Here is a 16,391-nt window from a genome sequence, read left to right on the forward strand (position 1 = left end):
CCTCCAGCCTGGCCCAGCTCCGGCCCAGCCCCGGGCTGGACTCCTCCTACACAGTTTATTTGACGTTTTATTTCGGTTTCCCCCACACCCCCTCAATCTGTCGGGGAGCCCCTGCCCTTCATCCTGCTCCCTTGGCCAGGAGTGAGTGACCCATGGCCTTGGCGAAGTTGTCCTCCTCTTCTCCCCTCGCACTACAGTCCTGGTCGGGGAGAGGGGGCGGGTGCTGCTTGTGGTTTAGTGGGTTTTGTTTGGTTTTTGTTTCCTTTCTTTTTTTCTTTTTTTTTTTAAATTCAATCTGGAATCAGAAAGCTGTGGATTCTGGCAAATGGTCCTTGTGCCCTCCCCCCCTCATCCCTGCTCTGGTCCCTTGTTCCCCTTGGCCCTTTACCCCAAGCACCACCCCACAGACTGGGGACCAGCCCCCCTCCTGCCTATGTCTCTCCCCAAATCCCTTTAGCTGGGGAGGGAAAGGAGGAGAGGGGAGGGGACCTGCCCCCTCCTCAGGCATCTGGGAGGGCCCTGCCCCCACGGGCTTCACCCTTTCCTGTGGGCTCTCTCCCCGACACATTTGTTAAAATCAAACCTGAATAAAACTACAAGTTTAATATGAAGGCCCCAATTCAGTTGCTTCTTTGAATTGAATGGGCATTTGCGGACTGGAGGGGAGATAAATCCTGTCCACCAAACTCGGCCATCCGTTCCCGGCCAGCGTTCACTTGCTGTGCATCTGCCGGCCACCCCGCCCCTCCAGAGAGCCCTGGCCGCCTCCGGGTGAGGCCACACAAACAGCAGCAGCAGCCAGGGGCACTGGCAGGTAGATTTTATTGGACCGGGACACACCGGGGACCCTCACCCACGGCAGGGGGTGGGGGGAGGCTGAAGATAAAATCTGACGGTCACTTGTGGTAGAATCGCGGGTTCTGGCTGTGCTGGATGAAGGGGAGCCGAGGGCCAGGTTGGCTGGTAGCCGCAAAGCCCGACTGGTGGCAGTGACGAGAGGGGGGTTCGGTCAGCGAGCACCCTCTCCCTCCAAGCCCTTGAGCCTGCCGCCCCCCCCCCCCCCCGAGAGTGGGAAGGTGGGGGTCGGCGCACCTGGCTCCCGACCTTACCTTTCCCGCCGGTTGCATCTGCACAGGGAGCTGGGGAGAGGCCAGCAGTCCAGGGGCTGGATGCAGAGCTTGGGGATGCATGGGGCGCAGGGAGGACTGCGGAGAGGAGAGTCAGGACCGGAGGCAGCCGGGGGCTCCCCTGAACTCCCAAGACCCCATACTCTCCATACTCACAGAGTCCGAGAAGGTGGTCTGCTGGTTGGCGTGCTCCATCGGCTTCTGTAAGGACAGGGCGCCACCCGGCTGCAGGAATCCTAGGGAGGGAAGGAGGGAGGTGTGACGCAGCCGCTGGGGGCGGGGGAGGCGGGGAGGGCAGGGTGCACAGGGGTGTCATCACCTGTCTGGGTGGGCTGGAAGTGGCCGTGCACTGCGTAGGGCTGTGGCTGCGGCTGCGACAGGTACTGCACTGCAGGGAACGCCGAAGGTGCTGAGGAAGGGACGACGCACGGCCATCAGAGCCTCCTCATCTGGGTCTTGCCAGAGTCCCCCCCCCCCCGCCCCCCCACTCTGGGCCCACCACTCACCTCTGAGCTGCTGGCTAGGGCTATAGGCCGGCTGCGTGGGGCCATAGTGCGGCGGGGGCTGAGCGGTCCCATAGGCACCGCCGGGGCTGCCTTGGAATTGACCGTGCTCTGGGGTCCCTGCGAAAGCTGCCGCTGAGCCCACATAATGCCGAGTCTGAGGAGGGAGGACGAGAGCTGGCCGCTGTAAACTCCGAGGCGGGACCTCGGGCCCACCGTGCCCGGCTTTCCCCCACACCGTGAAGGGTCCGATGCCAGTAACGCCCATCATTTGAGTGCTGGGTCACTAAGGGCGCCTGGGTGTGGGTGGGAGAGGTCGGGGGAGAACAGGGCCGGATGCCCCATCCTACTCCTTACTGTAAGCACTTGGGGCCCGAACATCTGTTTGGCCCTGTCAGCCGCCATGAGGGTGCCTGGGCGATTGTGTCCTCCAGGGCTCCCTAGGGAGGGACAGGGGCTTCATGAGGCCGGAAGGGGTGGCTGTGACCCCCAGGAGGGCCCGTTTGGACACGCGGTCTCTCCACTCCTCACCCTGCATGCTGAGGAGGTGCGTTCCCGTGTGGACGGTCAGGCTCTGCTGGTACGCAGCTGATGTCAGAGTGGTCAGGTCACTGGGGCGAAAGGCGGGTGCGTCAGAGTCGGGGACAAACGCCCCCTTTTGCCACTAGACGCCGGTCGTTGTCACCCGATCCCAGTTACACCCTGCCCCGATTTTATTTTTAGCTCTCCAGTCCCACCTCTGCTCCTTTCGCCTCCGTTTCTCCTCCTCGTGTAAAACTTTCTTGAGCTGCAAGAAAAGCTGGTGCTTCTCCTCTTGTAAGGCCAAAAGCTTCTCCTGCAATTTCAGGATCTGAGAAGCAAGGGGAGCAGAGATGAAGGCAAGAGGGCCAGAGGGAAAGCGCTGTGAGAGATCAGGGGACTCGCTCACTTGCTCCTTGGTCTCCTCCAGAGACATTCTCTCTTCCATCTCCTTTTTCTTTCTCCTCTCCTGCTCCTCCTTCATCTTCTGTTCCATCATCTTGTCCACCTCTTCCTCTTCTGGAGAGAGAGTCGGGCAGAATGGGAAAACGGCAGGGTGGTTAACAAAGCCGCCTGTTGCGCACCGCGGGCCAGCGAGGCCCGGTCACCACGATGCCCCTCGTGCCTATCTCGGCAATGGCTCTTTCCCCGCGGAGGGGGCAGGCGGGTGGGTCTAGCAGGTGCTCTCCAAGGTCCTTCCCGACCCAAGGGTTCTGGAGCGGAGACCCGGCCTCCGGCTTCCACCACCCGCGGGCCTGTCTCATCCTTCCTGCGGCGCGGCCGCGGCGGCGCGCTGCACGGCCCGGGGTGGAGGCCTGCTCCGGGGAAGCGGCGCCGCCCCGGGGCCCTGTGTCCTCCCACTCGGGCCCGGCTCACCTTGACGCTTGCGCTCCCGCTCCATCATGATGTGCCGGTGCAACGCCCGGGCCATGGCGTTGGAAAGCTTGGGGCGCTCCAGGAGCGCGGGCATGATGCCGCCGGGGGCGCTCGGGCCGTGGGCGCCCGGCTCTGTCACTGACTGCCAGACCTCGGACCGGGCCTACCGGGAGGCGGGCGCTCAGGGCGGATCGCGCCCGGCCGGCAGAGGCGGAAGCCCTCCCGCCGCCCCCCTCCGCCCGGCCGGCCCTGGGGGCCCCCGCGTGCGCCGGCGGGCCGGGGTCTCCAGCCTCGGCGCTGCCCGCCCCCCGGCCCCTCCCTACCCGCCTGCTCTGCGCTTTCTCCGCGGCTCCTGCGCGCCTCGGCCGCGCGTCACATCCGGCCGCCGGGCCGACTCCTTCCGGAGCCGGGGCGGCCGCCGGCCTCGCGGGTCGGGCGCAGGGAAGGGCGGAAGCGGCCGCGACGGGTGCCGGCGGCGGTCAAACCCCGTCGCCGCGGCCCGCGCCCCCGGCGGGGCGGGCCCGGGGCTCGCGGGGGCGGTGCGCGCGCGCGAGAAACAGGCCGAGGCGCGCGCTCCGGGACGGCGTTTATTGGCTGCTTGGAAACCCGCGTCCGTAACAACTGTACAGAGGCCCGCCTTCCCCGCGAGCGCCCTCCCACCGCCCGGCGGCCCGGGAAGCGGCGGCCCGGAGGGGGATCCGGGCTGCTCGGGATTCACAGTAACAGGAACGAAAACGGAAATAAATTAAGTGGTACGGGGGAGGGAGTCCGGGGAGTCGTGCTCCCCAAGTCAGTGCATGAAAGGGGGGCTGCCGGGCCCGGCTCCCGCTCGCCCGCCGCGCGGTCGGGGATGGCTCTGCTGCCGCGGGCGCGGGAGGCAGGACTCGAGCTCCAGGGCCCCCTGCCTGTCCGGGCCCCGCGCGCGCGTGCCGGGGCGATCGTCGTCGGTCGTCACTCGGAGTCCCGGGCCCAGGGCCCCGCTGTGCTTGTCATCGCCAGGCAGCCCCTCATTCCACCCGCACCAGCAGAGCATAGAGGAGCGTGGCCCCCTTCTCCTTGGTCACCCACTCGAGTTCGGCTGGGCTGAAGTGAGGGTCCGGAGGTTCTCTGAGGGCGGCCGAGGGGGGCCCGGGGGTGTAGGAGCCGGGGCGCACGCACACCTGGAACGCCACCTGGGCCTGGTGCGTCCGCTGGGATTTGGGGTCCCGGAATCTGTCGAGGGGAGAAGAAATCCGGCCGTGAGGCCTCTGGTGCCTCTCCTCCCCTTGCTAACTGCAGGGCCACACAGGCCCTGCGGGGGCACCCCCACCTTGCAGGGGCCTTGCCCTCCCCCCGCTCCCCTCCCTACCGCCTTCCCCAACGACTGCTCAGCCGGCTCCCCGCTTCCGAGTGCAGGCCGCTGCCCACCCTGCTCCCCGTGCCCGCTCCACTCGCACTTCTGACCCACTGCACCCCCCCTTTTTGTCACCTTTAAAAATAGAAAATGCTTCTTAAATAACAATGTTCTAGAGCGAGAGAAGACCCAAGTGGCACAGGTGAGAGAAGGGAAGGCAAAAGGTGGAGACCCCGGGCGTGTCCCCCGGGTACTCACTGCACTTTGGATGCCAGGGTCTCGGCCCCAGCGTACTGCAGGGACGGGGAGAGCAGCACCGGAGGGGGCTGCTCCTCCCGGGGAGGGGCGCAGTTTTCGCCGGGCTCCTCAAACCCCACCCCGGGCTCGCCCTTCAGCGGCCGGCAGCTCAGGATAGAGGCAGCGCCTAGGAGGAGAGCTGCGTCAGGGCCGCCCTCCAGGGGCCGGGCCCACCTGCCCTGCCCCGCCCCGCCCCGCCCCTGCCGCCCCGTACCTGCTCCCAGCTCCCCTCGGTCCAGCACCCTCCGCACGGCTGCCACGTGGCTCCCGTGATATGCCATGTGCCACTTCTTGGTTAGCGTCCCAGCTTCCAGACGGGGATTCACCCTAGGATGTAGACAGGGCAGACCGGACAAAGGTCGCTGGCTCCCCAACACTGTCTCCTCTACAGGAAGTTCTGCCTCATCTTCCATGCACCCCCTGGGGAACCTCCTTCCTCTAGGGGAAAAGAACAGTAAGGGAGCTGCATGACCCTGCCCTGCGCACACCTGAGGTTGAACCTGCACCAGCCGAAGGGCAGGGCATATTCCCGAGGAGGCTCTCCCCGGCGCCTGTGGGCCTCGTCCCCTCGAAGCTTCCGGCAAGACTCACAGTAGCACAGGCTTCGCTTGGGCGGAGGCATAAAGTAATCCTCTGCGGGAAAGCGAGGGGCAGGCTGGGTGCCGAGGTGCCCAGCACTGCCCCGGGGAACGAGGCGGGTCCCGGGGGACTGGGGACTCACCGGGAAGCAACAGCAGTTCTTGGAAGCGGGAGCACAGGGCGTGATACTCGCAGCTCTTGAGAGGGCTGCCGGCAGGCAGCGGCCCCCAGCACACGCTCTCCTTCATACCTGCGCGGGCAGGAGGGGGCACAGGTCACAGGAGCCGGGGCGGCGCGGCACGGTGGGCGGGGCGGGGCTCTGCGGGCTGGCTCACCATCTACCATGTCCGCCTTCTCCATGTCCCCTTGGGTTCCCGCACTCTTGCCACTGGCAGCCCCTGGTTCAGGACTCACGATGGTCACCTGCAGGGGAGGGGGGCGGGAAATCAGCCTGGGCGTGCCCCAGCCCCCGGGGCCTGCCCGTGCCCTCACCAGTCGCCCCCTCCACCCTTCCTCCGTTACAGCCGACCTGCTCGCACTGGCCGTAGAGGTCCACCACCGCGTGGCAGGGCTGGGGCACGTCCGGTACGGCCACCCCCTGGTCCAGCCCATTGACATGGAGGTGCAGCCCCCCAGAGCTGTCCAGCCGCAGTCCCAGGACGGTGCCTTCAGGACACGTGTCCAGGTTTGGCCCAAACTTCTCACAGATCTAGGAGGAAAGACCTACTGTCTTCCCAGAGATCAGACGCCCACAGGCAACAGCCAGGCTCGCCCTTCACTCTGCTTCCGGTTGCCAGGCTCCAGGCTTGGCCTCCACGCCGGCCTGCTGCCCGAGCTCCACCCCCCTCCTCAAACATCTGGAGTCCACCTCCCCGCCAACCCCCCACTCCCCTCCCCCCAACATGCTCAGTGGCAGGAACCCAGGACAACGTGACAGCCTGAGCGTCCAGACAAGGCCCCCCACACTCGCTCACCCACCACGGGGTCTACCCCACTATGGGGCCCCTTTACGCCCGCAGTCCTACTGCCGGAGCCGGGGACCCTTTTGGCCAGACCCTCCCGACTCAAGGCCCCAGCCCCTCCCTCTTCTCTCTGCCCCCTACTCACCTTGAGACCATTGTGGAAGATGCCACGGCCCCGCAGCAGCCAGGCTGCCCGCTTGAGGGCACAGGCAGAAGCGGGGAAGTTGAGCCTCTCGGGCGGGCAGGTGATGACGCCCAGGACCAGGGAGGACGTCCACTGCCGGTTCAGGAAGTCTATCCGCACCTGGGGAAAGGGCAACTACTCCCCAGTCACGGCCTGCTGGGAAGAGGCCGCGCCCCAGCAGAACCAGGCTCCTCACCCCTGCCGGGTGGGAGGGGGGGAGCGACAGGACCTCCCACGGCGTGGCCTGGGATGCTGCCCTTCCCTCGCCTGGAGGAACCGCCAACTACAAACCGCTCGTTTCCTTCCCCACGTGAGCCTCGGCGCTGTCAGGACAGTAAGGGTCCCCACGCCCCGGCTTCCTAACTAAATCTCTCCGTTTGTGGCAAGCAGCAGAAAGGCCTCCTCCTCGGCAAAGCCGTCCACGTGCCCACGCGTAGGGCCGGCGTCTCTCTTGGCCTCCCCCAGCCCCTGCCCGCTGCCGCCGCCCCCACCGGTCGGCAAGTAAGGCTTCCTGATAAGCGACCTACGAACCCCACCGCGGGCACCAGCCCAAGCCCGGGAAGCTCATCCGAGGGGCTTGCCTTCCACCTCGTCCTCAGCTGGGAAGGGGTTCCTCCAGGAGGGCTGGCCCTGGGTCACCCCGAGCCAGAGGAGCGGCAGAGAAGGTGAGGCCCACCTGGACCAGCAGCTGGGGCACCAGGGGCTGGTTGATGACAACGATGCCCTGGTTGTAGCTGGCCACCCGCGTGGCGGTGCGGTTCCCGTTGGACAAGAGGATGTTCTTCCCGTGGTTCTCCAGGAACTCGAGGGCTGTGGGCATAATGGCCACTTGATTCTGGCCCTGGTGTGGAGGAGAGACCGAGCTGCTGGGTTGCCAATACGAGCCACCCCCCGCGGGCGTTTACACGGGGCTCGCGCGCAGGCGACCGGCCACCCGGGGTTGGGTCAGAGAGCCCCAGGACAGCCTAGTGTCCCGCGGACCACCGACCCCAGCCGCCCGTTCACGGGCCCCTCCTGCCCCGCGTGGCCTCTTACCCTCGGGCTGTGCTCCTCCCCGTCATCATCTTCCTCGCCCTCGCTGCCGGTGTCCGAGCTGGGGGAGGGAGGCTGGGTGCCTTCCGACTCCTCCAGCCTCGTGGAGCTGACCACAGACACGCTCCGTACGGGCCCGTAGAGGTCCAGCACGGCCCACACGTTCTGCGGGCACACACGACACAGGAGTCGGGTCCGCGGAAGGCCTCAAGCCCACTCCCCAAGCCCAAGGTTCCCTGGGTCTACCTTGGCGACGCCGGTGGCCGCAGGCCCCATGTCCTCTCCGTCTACCAGGATGTGCATTGTGTCGTCCGCCCCCCGGCGGATGCCCACGCGGCTGCCCACCTGGCGCCAAGGTGAGACAGGCTCGAATGCCTGGCCTCCCTCCCCCCCCCCCGCCCCTGCTGCACCTCCACCCCGACCCCGGAGCCGGCTGCCTCACCCCCAGCCTCTCCAGGTTCCGGCCGTAGTTCATCCTCTGGAGCTGGCCGTCGCGCCTCACTTCACAGCTGGACACCATCCAGGTGGTCTTTGTCCGGAGCTCCGGCAGGGAGGGCGGCAGCGCCGGGCCCCCGCCCGTGCCGGGCCCCATGTCCCCGGGCACCAGTGTGGTCAGTCCCAGGCGCAGGGAGCCCGCCCACTTCTCGTCCAGCTCGTCCACTTTGACCTGAGGGAGACAGAAGGTGGCGGCCGGCGCTAGCCAGGGACAGGGGGACAGCGGTGGGGGCGGGGGGCAGCCCGCCTCGCTGCGAGGGGCCCGCCGCCCACCTCGAACACTTCCTCCGTCTTGAGCTCCTTGGTGCTGAAGACCAGGCCGTGAGCGTAGCCGGCCGCGCGTACCGCCCTCGTGCCGTCCTCCTCCAGAGTGATGTTCTTGCCACACGTGCTGTGAAAGCGGTGAGCCACGCCAGCCACTGTGGGGAACAGGCGCAGCGGGAGGGGACAGTGGGACAGCAGGCTTCAGAAAGGACACGGAGCAGAGCTCTCGGGGGAAGCGGGAAGTTGCCGGAAAGGCCCCGTTTGCCATCAGTCCTCTGTTTGCCATCGGAGAGCCTCCGGCGCCTCTTTCCCCACGAGAGACCCGTTCCCAAAGCGGGCGTGCCCGGCTCCCGGCCTCCTGGTGGCTGAGAAGCGCCTCGGTGGGTCGTTCCAGCCAGCCGTGACCTCCTCCCTTCTTCTTGGCCGCCGCCTACCCTGGGCTCATCCCTCCCTTCAGGGGCGAGCCTGTCCTGACCCAGCTCCCTGAGCTGGAAGCGGCCCCCTCAGGCCCACGGTGAGGAAGCAGAGCCCGCCCCGCCGGCCGTACCTGGGGAGTGCAGGGGGAAGGACTTCTCAGTGGCCGTGTTGCTGGTCGCCAGGCTGTTGTCCATGGGGCCGGTGGCGTTGGTGATGGAGACTTGGACACACTGGCCATAAAGATCCACGACCGCGTACACTTCTGGGTGGCAAAAGAAGGGGTCAGAAGTCCGAGAGCCCGCGGGGCACCGGCACGAGGCGGGCAGGCCGAAAGCCACAGCGCAGTCACCTTTACCCGGAGGCAAGCCTGAGCAGGCGGCGCCTTGGTCCTGGCCGTTGATAAAGTAGTGCAGGTCGCCCTTGGCCGTTCGCATCATGCCGATGCGCGCGCCTGTGCCCAGCGCATCGAGGTCGCACCCGTAGTTGTTGCGCATCGTGTTTCCATCTTGCATGATGGCCGTGCCACTAGAGGGGCGACAGAAGGGGCCGGTGAGTCTCCCGGCTCTTTCCCACACAGGCCCCTGCTCGGGGTCTGCTCGTCAGAACCTTCCAGCGATGCGGCGCCTGGGTGGTTCAGTCGGTTGAACGTCTGACTTCGGCTCAGGTCACGATCTTGCAGCTCGTGAGTTCGAGCCCCGCGTCAGGCTCTGGGCTGATGGCTCAGAGCCTGGAGCCTGCTTCTGATTCTGTGTCTCCCTCTCTCTCTGCCCCTCCCCCATTCATGCTCTGTCTCTGTCTCAAAAATAAATAAACATTAAAAAAAAATTTTTTTTTAAAAGAACCTTCCAGCGCCTTGGATTGGGATCTCGATCTGGGGTCTGGGACCCAATCCCGTTTCCTATGCCTCCGGGACAGAGGAAAGCGGGAGCTTCCCCGAGAGGAGAGGGGGCTGAGCTGCTGCAGGGTGCGGGGCGATGTGGGAAGGCTACCCAGAAGCCCTCCGGTCTGTCACTGCCCAGGGCCACCGCGGGCCCCAAACCTCGCTTCCCTTATCCTAGCCGGCCGCACGGCCCGCAAAGCAGGCAATCTGACCTCAGCATCCACGTGTCATAGTCGATATCCGTCATGGTGTTGGGGAATTCAAGGTCCTCTGGCCGAATAGCGGTCACTCCTAGGAGGCAGGGGTAGGTCAGAGCCAAGCCCCCAGCAGTGGGCAGCCAGCAGCCACCACCCCCGCCCCCGGTGCGCGCACACACACGGGTGCCCTCACCGGCCTCGATGGAGCCTGACCAGCGGTCCACCATCTTCTGAATGACGATTTCAAATAGCTCCCCATCCCGCAGGGCCCTGCCAGGGACAGCGGCAATCAGACAGGCCCTGCTCGGTGGCCGAGGCTGGGCAGCGGGAAGCTGGGAGCACGAAGGCCCAGGCACTGACCGATTGGAGATGACGATGGCGTCGTTGAACTCGCTGCGGCAGTTATGGCGGAGCGCGGTGCGGCCCCCGTTGGTGATCACTGCGTTACTGCCGTGTAGCTGGTGGAAACGCAGGTCGGAGCCCCCGGCCCCCGATGACGGGGAGCTCGGGGACACCTGGTTGTTCCCTTCGGGGAGTGGCTCGGGGACTGGGGGCACCTCTGCATGAGTGGTCATCACCCATTAGGCTCACAGGGGTCTCTGAGGCCCCCCAAGGCCACCCCGACCCCCTGCCCCTGCCCATTCCGGCCCTCACCCACGTCGTCCACAATGGTGGCCTGGGCCGCCTGGCCGTAGAGGTCCACGACGGCGTAGACACCCGGGGGCACGTTCCAGGCCGCGGGGCCCTGAGTCATCCCGTTGACAAAGAAGTGCAGGGTCCCGTCCTCCCGCCGTACCACGCCCACCGTGTCCCCTGCCTTGGAAGAAGGGGGGCTGGAGTGAGGAGTCAGGCAGAGCTCCCGCCTGGGCTGGTCCTACGGCAGCCCCGCCTTGCCCGCCTCCCGCCGCCGGGCCCCGGCCGGACGCACGCTCTCCCACCTTGAGGCGGTCCAGGTTGTGCCCGTACTCGTCCAGGATGGTCGTCCCGTTGTGCATCACCCCGTTCCCGGTCATCATCCAGGTCCCTAGGGGGATGAGGGGGGACAGAGGACGTGAGCGGGGATCAGGGCTCCTGTCGTGCAGCGGTGCCCGCGTCCACCCCGCAAAGCCGCTGGCCCGGCCTGCCTTTTCTGACGGTCGGCTCTCTTCCCAGAGCTGAACAAGAAAACCCTGCACGTCCCAAGCCAGCCACAAGCCCCGTCCACGTGACAGGCAGGCCTCAGCCACCGGATGCGTCGTCACAAGTGTGACAAGCGAAAAAAGGGCCAGAGCACGAGCATCCAGGCTCCGGGGGGTGGCTTCCTCCCGAGGACCCTGTCCCGGCCCCGCCCCGCTGGGGGGCTCACCCGAGCGCAGGTTGGTCATGGTGGAGGGCAACTGGAGGTAGGCAGGGTTGTGGGTGGTGACACCGATCTCGATGGAGCCAGCCCACTTGTCCACCATCTTGTCGATGCGCACCTGGAACACCTCTCCGTCCCGCAGGGCTCTGCTGCTCAGCACTACGCCGTGATTGAAGTCATCGGTGGCACTGAGGGCACAGCACGTGGGGCCTCAGGCACGAGCGCGCGCTCTGAGCACGCCGCACCCCGGCCCGGTCGGTGCCTGCCTGACTCCTGCTGCCTCCAATCCACCTGCTGACCTTCGCTGTCCCGGAGGCTCCCCCCTTCTCAGTCACGACGGCCCCACTCAGAATCCCGCCGCCCCCCGCGTCCACGCCCCTCCCGCAAGCCCGTTAGAGCCCCTTCTGCGGGCTTCTCCCCACCCCCTGGGCCATACTGGGGCCTCAAGGCGGTGCGTCCCTCGTGGGTGATAGCCGCCTTCTGCCCGCAGTTCGGGTGGAAGAGCAGGCGCTCGGGCTCGGCCTGAGCGGCGGGGGCGGCGCGGCGGAGGGCACCCTCGGGAGACAGGGCCCGCAGGATGGCGTTGTTCCGGCGCAGACGGTCGCTGTGGTTGTTATTATGGACGATGGTCACCTTCACCGCCATCCCGTACAAGTCCACCACTCCATACACCACCGGGGGCGTCAGCGGGGTGGCCACGCCTGTGGGGGTGGAAGGCAAAGGAAGGGGTCAGACACAGGGACACCAGCCTCAAAGAGAGGCAGGAGTGTGAGGACCAGACCCCTGCACCGAGCGCCCTGGCCGCGCGGCCCCTACCCTGATCGATGCCGTTAATGAAGAAATGCAGGGCAGAGTTGGACTTCCTCGTGAGACCGATGTGGTCGCCCTCCTGGTCAAAGCAGAAAAGACGAAAGTCTGGAATCTATCCCCGGTCAGGCTCCAGACTTGTCCTGGGGACCCTGGAACAACGCGGTCCTAAAGCCTGCCCGCCAGCCCAGGCCGCAGGGGAACTGCTCCCAAGGTGCCGGAGTCACAGAGCCGCCCCGAACGCTCACTCCGAGGCCAGCGCTGCATTAAGCCATCTCATAGACATCACCCCACCTACCTCCCAAAGGAGTCTAGAAAATACTAACAGGCTCATTTTAAACGTTAGAAGGAAAAAAAAAAAAACCACCAAACTACCAAAGAGAACGAGTTTGTTGCCTCTGGTCACCACCACAAATGGCCAAACGATTAAGAAAAAGTAAAACTCTGACTTGGAAACCCGAGTGCCTAACTACTGGGCAGCCCTGCCTTCTCAGAAGGAACCTCTAGGCAAAAGCTAACAGGCCTTGGGGCGCCTGGGTGGCTCAGTCAGTGGAGCGTCCGACTTCGGCTCAGGTCATGATCTCACGGTTCATGAGTTCGAGCCCCACATCGGGCTCTGTGCTGACAGCTCAGAGCCTGGAGCCTGCCTCGGGTTCTGTGTCTCCCTCTCTCTGCCCCTTACCCACTCACGCTCTGCCTCTCTCTAACGTTTAAAGTAAATAAGCATTAAAAAAAAAAAGACTTTAAAAAAAGCTAACAGGCCTTGCTCTGGGTCACAGGGGAGACCATGGTGCACAGGCAGGGGCACAGGGAAACGGGGCTGCCCCACAGAGGGGCCCAGGCTCCACGCCCACCCTCACCTGTAGCTCATCCAGACTGAACTCACAGTACTCCCGGCGGGTGCCCTTGCCGTTGGTCAGGATCCCACAGCCACTCATCATGATGGTGCCTGGGGGGGAAGAGGACACCCCGCTCAGGACACGGGCTTCCTCCGCCTTAGGAAGGTGCCCCCCGCCCTGCCCGGGGCTGGTACCTGACTGCAGGTTGGTCATGGTGGCTGGGTACTCCAGGCTGTTGGGGTTGTGGGTGGTGACACCGATCTCAATGGAGCCAGACCACTTATCCACGAGCTTGTCGATGCGGATCTTGGGAGGGGTGACGACAGAAGGGAGAGACGGGGAACGTGAGCACAGAACAGGGCCCCTCAGTCCCCGGCTCTTTCTTGGGCCCCACCCTTCTAACGTCAAGGGTCAAGCCCCGTCTCGAGCCCCCGGAGAGTGACGTGCCAACCAGAGCCTGGGATCTCGCACACCTCAAACATCTCGTTGTCCCGGAGCGGACGGTTGGTCATGACCACGCCGTTGTTGAACTCATCCAGGGGCCGGCGGCGCTCGGCCGTCTTGTTATTGTTGCTGAGTTTGATGAGGGTTCCGCACTTCTCGTGAAAGAGCAGGGCGTCGTTGGAAGTGAGGACAGGCGAGGTGGCAGCGCCGCTGGGCCCCGGTCCTTCCCCGGCCGGGGGGGAGCTCAGGTTCACATTTAGGAGCCCCCCGTTGTAGGCAGACAGGATGGCGTTGCCCACCACCTCCGAGAGCTCCATGCTGGCAAAATCTGCAGCGGCGGGGCGGGGGAGGGAAGCTGGAATGAGGCCGTACGCCCTCTGGCTCGCCACTCGCCCCCTGGCCCTCTCCTGAGGTCCCTCCCCTCGCCTGGGCCACCTCACTTCCCACTGCCCTTCCCAGAGCCTCCCGGAAGCCCTCACCATTATGCGACTCAAGGCTGTTAGGAAACGTCTCCGGCCGGGCCTGCGCTGGGGACACCATGAAGGCTGGGGACCAGGCGGGATGGGAGGGGAATGAGGGTTCGGCCCCTGCTGCAGGGGCCCACAGCCAGGAGACCCCCTCCTCTAGCCCCTGCTTTCCCCTTCAACAGACTCGGGTGGGGGGGAAAGGGGTCGGAGCGGCCCTGCCCACACCCAGCCTCACGTGTCACTACACGTCACCCACTCCTTCAGCCGGTCCCCCTGCCCCGCCCCTCCACCGCTGCCCGAGCTGTATTCTCACCTTCGTCCCCCGGGGTCCCCTGTTCAGTCAAGGCAGAATCTTCAGGGGGCGCGGAGGGCTCGAGGGGGGGTGTAGGGATGGGAGCAGGGGGGCTGAAACCTGGCTCAGGGGGTAGCACGGTGATCTGCGTGCACTTGCCATAAAGGTCCACAACGGCCCAGACACGCGCGGGGAGGCCCGTGGCGGCCACCCCACAGTCCCGCCCGTTCACCCAGAGCCGCAGCTCCCCGGCAACTGTGCGCTCCACGCCCACACGGTCCCCTTCACCGAGCTGGTCCAGGTCCTGACCATACTCCTCCAGCACAGAACGTCCATCCCTCAGCACTGAGCAGCCCGACACCACCCATGAGCCCCCCTTCAGCCCCGTGGCGCTGCTTGGGAAGTCCAGCACACTGGGGTCCAGTGCCGTCACCCCAATCTCAATGGAGCCACTCCAGGAGTTGACCTGCGATGAGAGTGGTGGACAGGGACTCAGGAAGGGCCCCCACGGGTCTCCCACCACTAGGAAACCACACTTCACAGACCACCGTGTCCCCCCTCTTGCCACGTCTCAGCCAGCTGGCTCTTCTCTCTTGAGACGCGGGACACTAACCCAGAGGTGCGGTCCTACAAACAACTTCCTGGACTCTGTCTCAGGGACCGTGGGCACCGCTGTCCCCTAGCAACTCTGCTCCCTACTCTGGCGGCTCGGTGTCTCTGACACCATGCCTGTCCCCACCGTCTGGGCTAAATTCCCTGGCTGCAGCCCCTGCCTCCTCTAAGTGCCCGGTGTCCGTGACTTCTCAGCCACCCAGATGCACAGCTCTCCGAGTCCGTTCTCCCTGCTCTTGTACACCGCTCTCCTCCTCCCCTGGCCCATTTCTCTTCTAGGCCCTGGCTCCACTCAGATTCACTCACTTCCCAAATTCCACCTCTGTGCCCCCGGCCTCGTCACCAAACGACACACAAGAGGCACACCTCCCTCTCCCTGAGTGTCCCTCCCCACCCATCGTTCCCGCCTGAGTTTATCCTCCGATGGTTGTACTTCGCCTGGTTCTCTCTCCTCCTGTCAGGTCCCTGACATCTCTCCGTCCTCCGCCTGCCACAAGCCATTCCAGGAGACCTGTTCCCCAGCCATTCTAGTGGCTGAAGCCCGTGTCCCTTCCCTGCTCCTGGGTCCGGAGGAAATCAAGCTCTCCTTACCCGTTTCCCCTCCAGACTCAATGTTTCTACTTCCCGCTCCCCTCCTGCCCGTCACCGGGTGCCCATAAGGCCCGTCGGTTCCCTCTCGGTGCCCGGCGATGGGGCTGCCCCGGTTGTCCCCCATCCCGCCTCTCGCTCTCCCCCTCCCACCACCCTCCACATCTCGGTTCCGCGGACCCAGCTCCGCACCTTGCGGTCGATGCGGACGGTGAAGACGCGGCCGTCGCGCAAAGGCTCCCGGCTCAACACCAGCCCGTGGTTGAACTCCTGGCCCGGCTGCTGCCGCCGCGCTGTACGCCCACAGGCCGACAGGCTCACCAAGCGCCCGGTGCGCGGGTGCAGCTCCCCGCCGCTGCCCAGACCCCCGCCGGACCCCGGCCCTGGGCCGCTCCCGCCGGGGCCCCCACCCCCACCCGGCCCCGGCCCGGGGCCTCCCCCAGAGCCCCCGCTCCCACCCGACCCCGCCGCCATCGCCGCTGACACCCGGGCCGCGCGACAGCCGCGCTTGGCGGCACCGTGGCAACCGCGGTGCACACACACCCGGAGGGAATAGGGCTCCGGGCTGGGGCCAGGTATGCTTTACGGCACTGCCGGGCAACGAAGCATCCCGGGCTAGGGAACTAAAGACCACCGCGGTGGGAACAGAAGGACGACGGGGTCGGGCAGTCCTGCTTTACGGCACGGCCAGGTGACGGAGTGGCTCAGAGTGGGGTGCAGACTTGGGCAGCGAGCTTTTGCGACAGTAGAAGAAACGACCGCCTCAGGCATCTTTACGACGCAGGGGGTGCTGGCCCCCACCTTCAGCTTTGCGACAGCGGCCCCAACGACCCCGCCCCCGCCGAGGCAGGCGACGCCTTGAAGTTTTCGCTTTACGGCAACAGGAGGAGGTGTCTTGCCTTCGCGCTACACCCTTCGACGCCGTAAGAGCGGCGTCTGGAGCATCCAGAGAAGGGAACCGGTAGCTTTATAAATAAAAACCTTTGCCCTCGCACCGAGACCGGATATATTTTGCGACACTGTCGCAGTCCCTCCACTGTGTAGCGCACTTCTCGTGAGAGGCAAAGCGCGTCGACTTGGGGGGGGGGGGGGGGACCAAGGAAGGGGCTCGTGATATTCCTAAACAAGCCCACTTGAACTCCAATCTAGCCAAACCCTTAAATTTTAAAGCCACGGATGAAGAGTCCAATGAAACCCTGGCAGGCAGATTCAAGCAATGGCACTGACGGTCCTGCCCCCAAAACCCCGAGCTATCAAGCCCCCCCAGCCCAGCGGTCCGAGCTCGCGCTGAGGTTGGAGGACTATGACGTCACAATGAAGGCTTCCGCCCCATGACCG

The 16,391-nt window shown here is 65.5% G+C and overlaps 2 protein-coding genes across 8 annotated transcripts; both read right to left on the reverse strand.

Annotated features, from left to right (window-relative positions):
• Nucleotides 1-263: 263 nt before the first annotated feature.
• On the reverse strand, nt 264-3,480 carry GPS2 (G protein pathway suppressor 2). Its single transcript, XM_027047772.2, has 11 exons — nt 3,349-3,480; nt 3,026-3,188; nt 2,559-2,668; nt 2,368-2,480; nt 2,162-2,241; nt 1,988-2,070; nt 1,634-1,787; nt 1,447-1,536; nt 1,284-1,363; nt 1,110-1,205; nt 264-980 (listed from the first exon to the last, which is right to left on the reverse strand). The coding sequence occupies exons 2-11, from the start codon at nt 3,117-3,119 to the stop codon at nt 897-899; spliced, it is 984 nt and encodes a 327-aa protein (XP_026903573.1). The 5' UTR covers nt 3,120-3,188; nt 3,349-3,480; the 3' UTR covers nt 264-896.
• A 118-nt stretch (nt 3,481-3,598) lies between these two features.
• On the reverse strand, nt 3,599-16,305 carry NEURL4 (neuralized E3 ubiquitin protein ligase 4). 7 transcript variants are annotated; one of them, XM_027047765.2, is made up of 29 exons: nt 15,246-16,305; nt 13,875-14,319; nt 13,574-13,639; nt 13,124-13,422; nt 12,845-12,956; nt 12,672-12,760; nt 11,821-11,893; nt 11,441-11,705; nt 11,011-11,192; nt 10,604-10,689; nt 10,320-10,482; nt 10,026-10,224; nt 9,859-9,935; nt 9,681-9,759; nt 8,944-9,113; nt 8,719-8,850; nt 8,181-8,326; nt 7,855-8,079; nt 7,659-7,757; nt 7,416-7,577; nt 7,057-7,221; nt 6,342-6,500; nt 5,764-5,943; nt 5,570-5,657; nt 5,377-5,484; nt 5,144-5,288; nt 4,870-4,982; nt 4,617-4,782; nt 3,599-4,237 (listed from the first exon to the last, which is right to left on the reverse strand). In XM_027047765.2, exons 1-29 carry the CDS (start codon nt 15,525-15,527, stop codon nt 4,033-4,035), a joined length of 4,680 nt encoding a protein of 1,559 aa, XP_026903566.1. In that variant the 5' UTR covers nt 15,528-16,305; the 3' UTR covers nt 3,599-4,032. The 7 variants fall into 7 exon arrangements, 6 of the variants coding, with proteins under 6 accessions (XP_026903566.1, XP_026903565.1, XP_053068287.1 ...); XM_027047764.2 differs by having other exon boundaries at nt 8,938-9,113; XM_053212312.1 differs by having other exon boundaries at nt 10,324-10,498.
• Nucleotides 16,306-16,391: the final 86 nt, after the last annotated feature.

This window comes from Acinonyx jubatus, chromosome E1 (assembly GCF_027475565.1).
Source record: "Acinonyx jubatus isolate Ajub_Pintada_27869175 chromosome E1, VMU_Ajub_asm_v1.0, whole genome shotgun sequence".
NCBI classification, from domain to species: Eukaryota; Metazoa; Chordata; class Mammalia; order Carnivora; family Felidae; genus Acinonyx; species Acinonyx jubatus.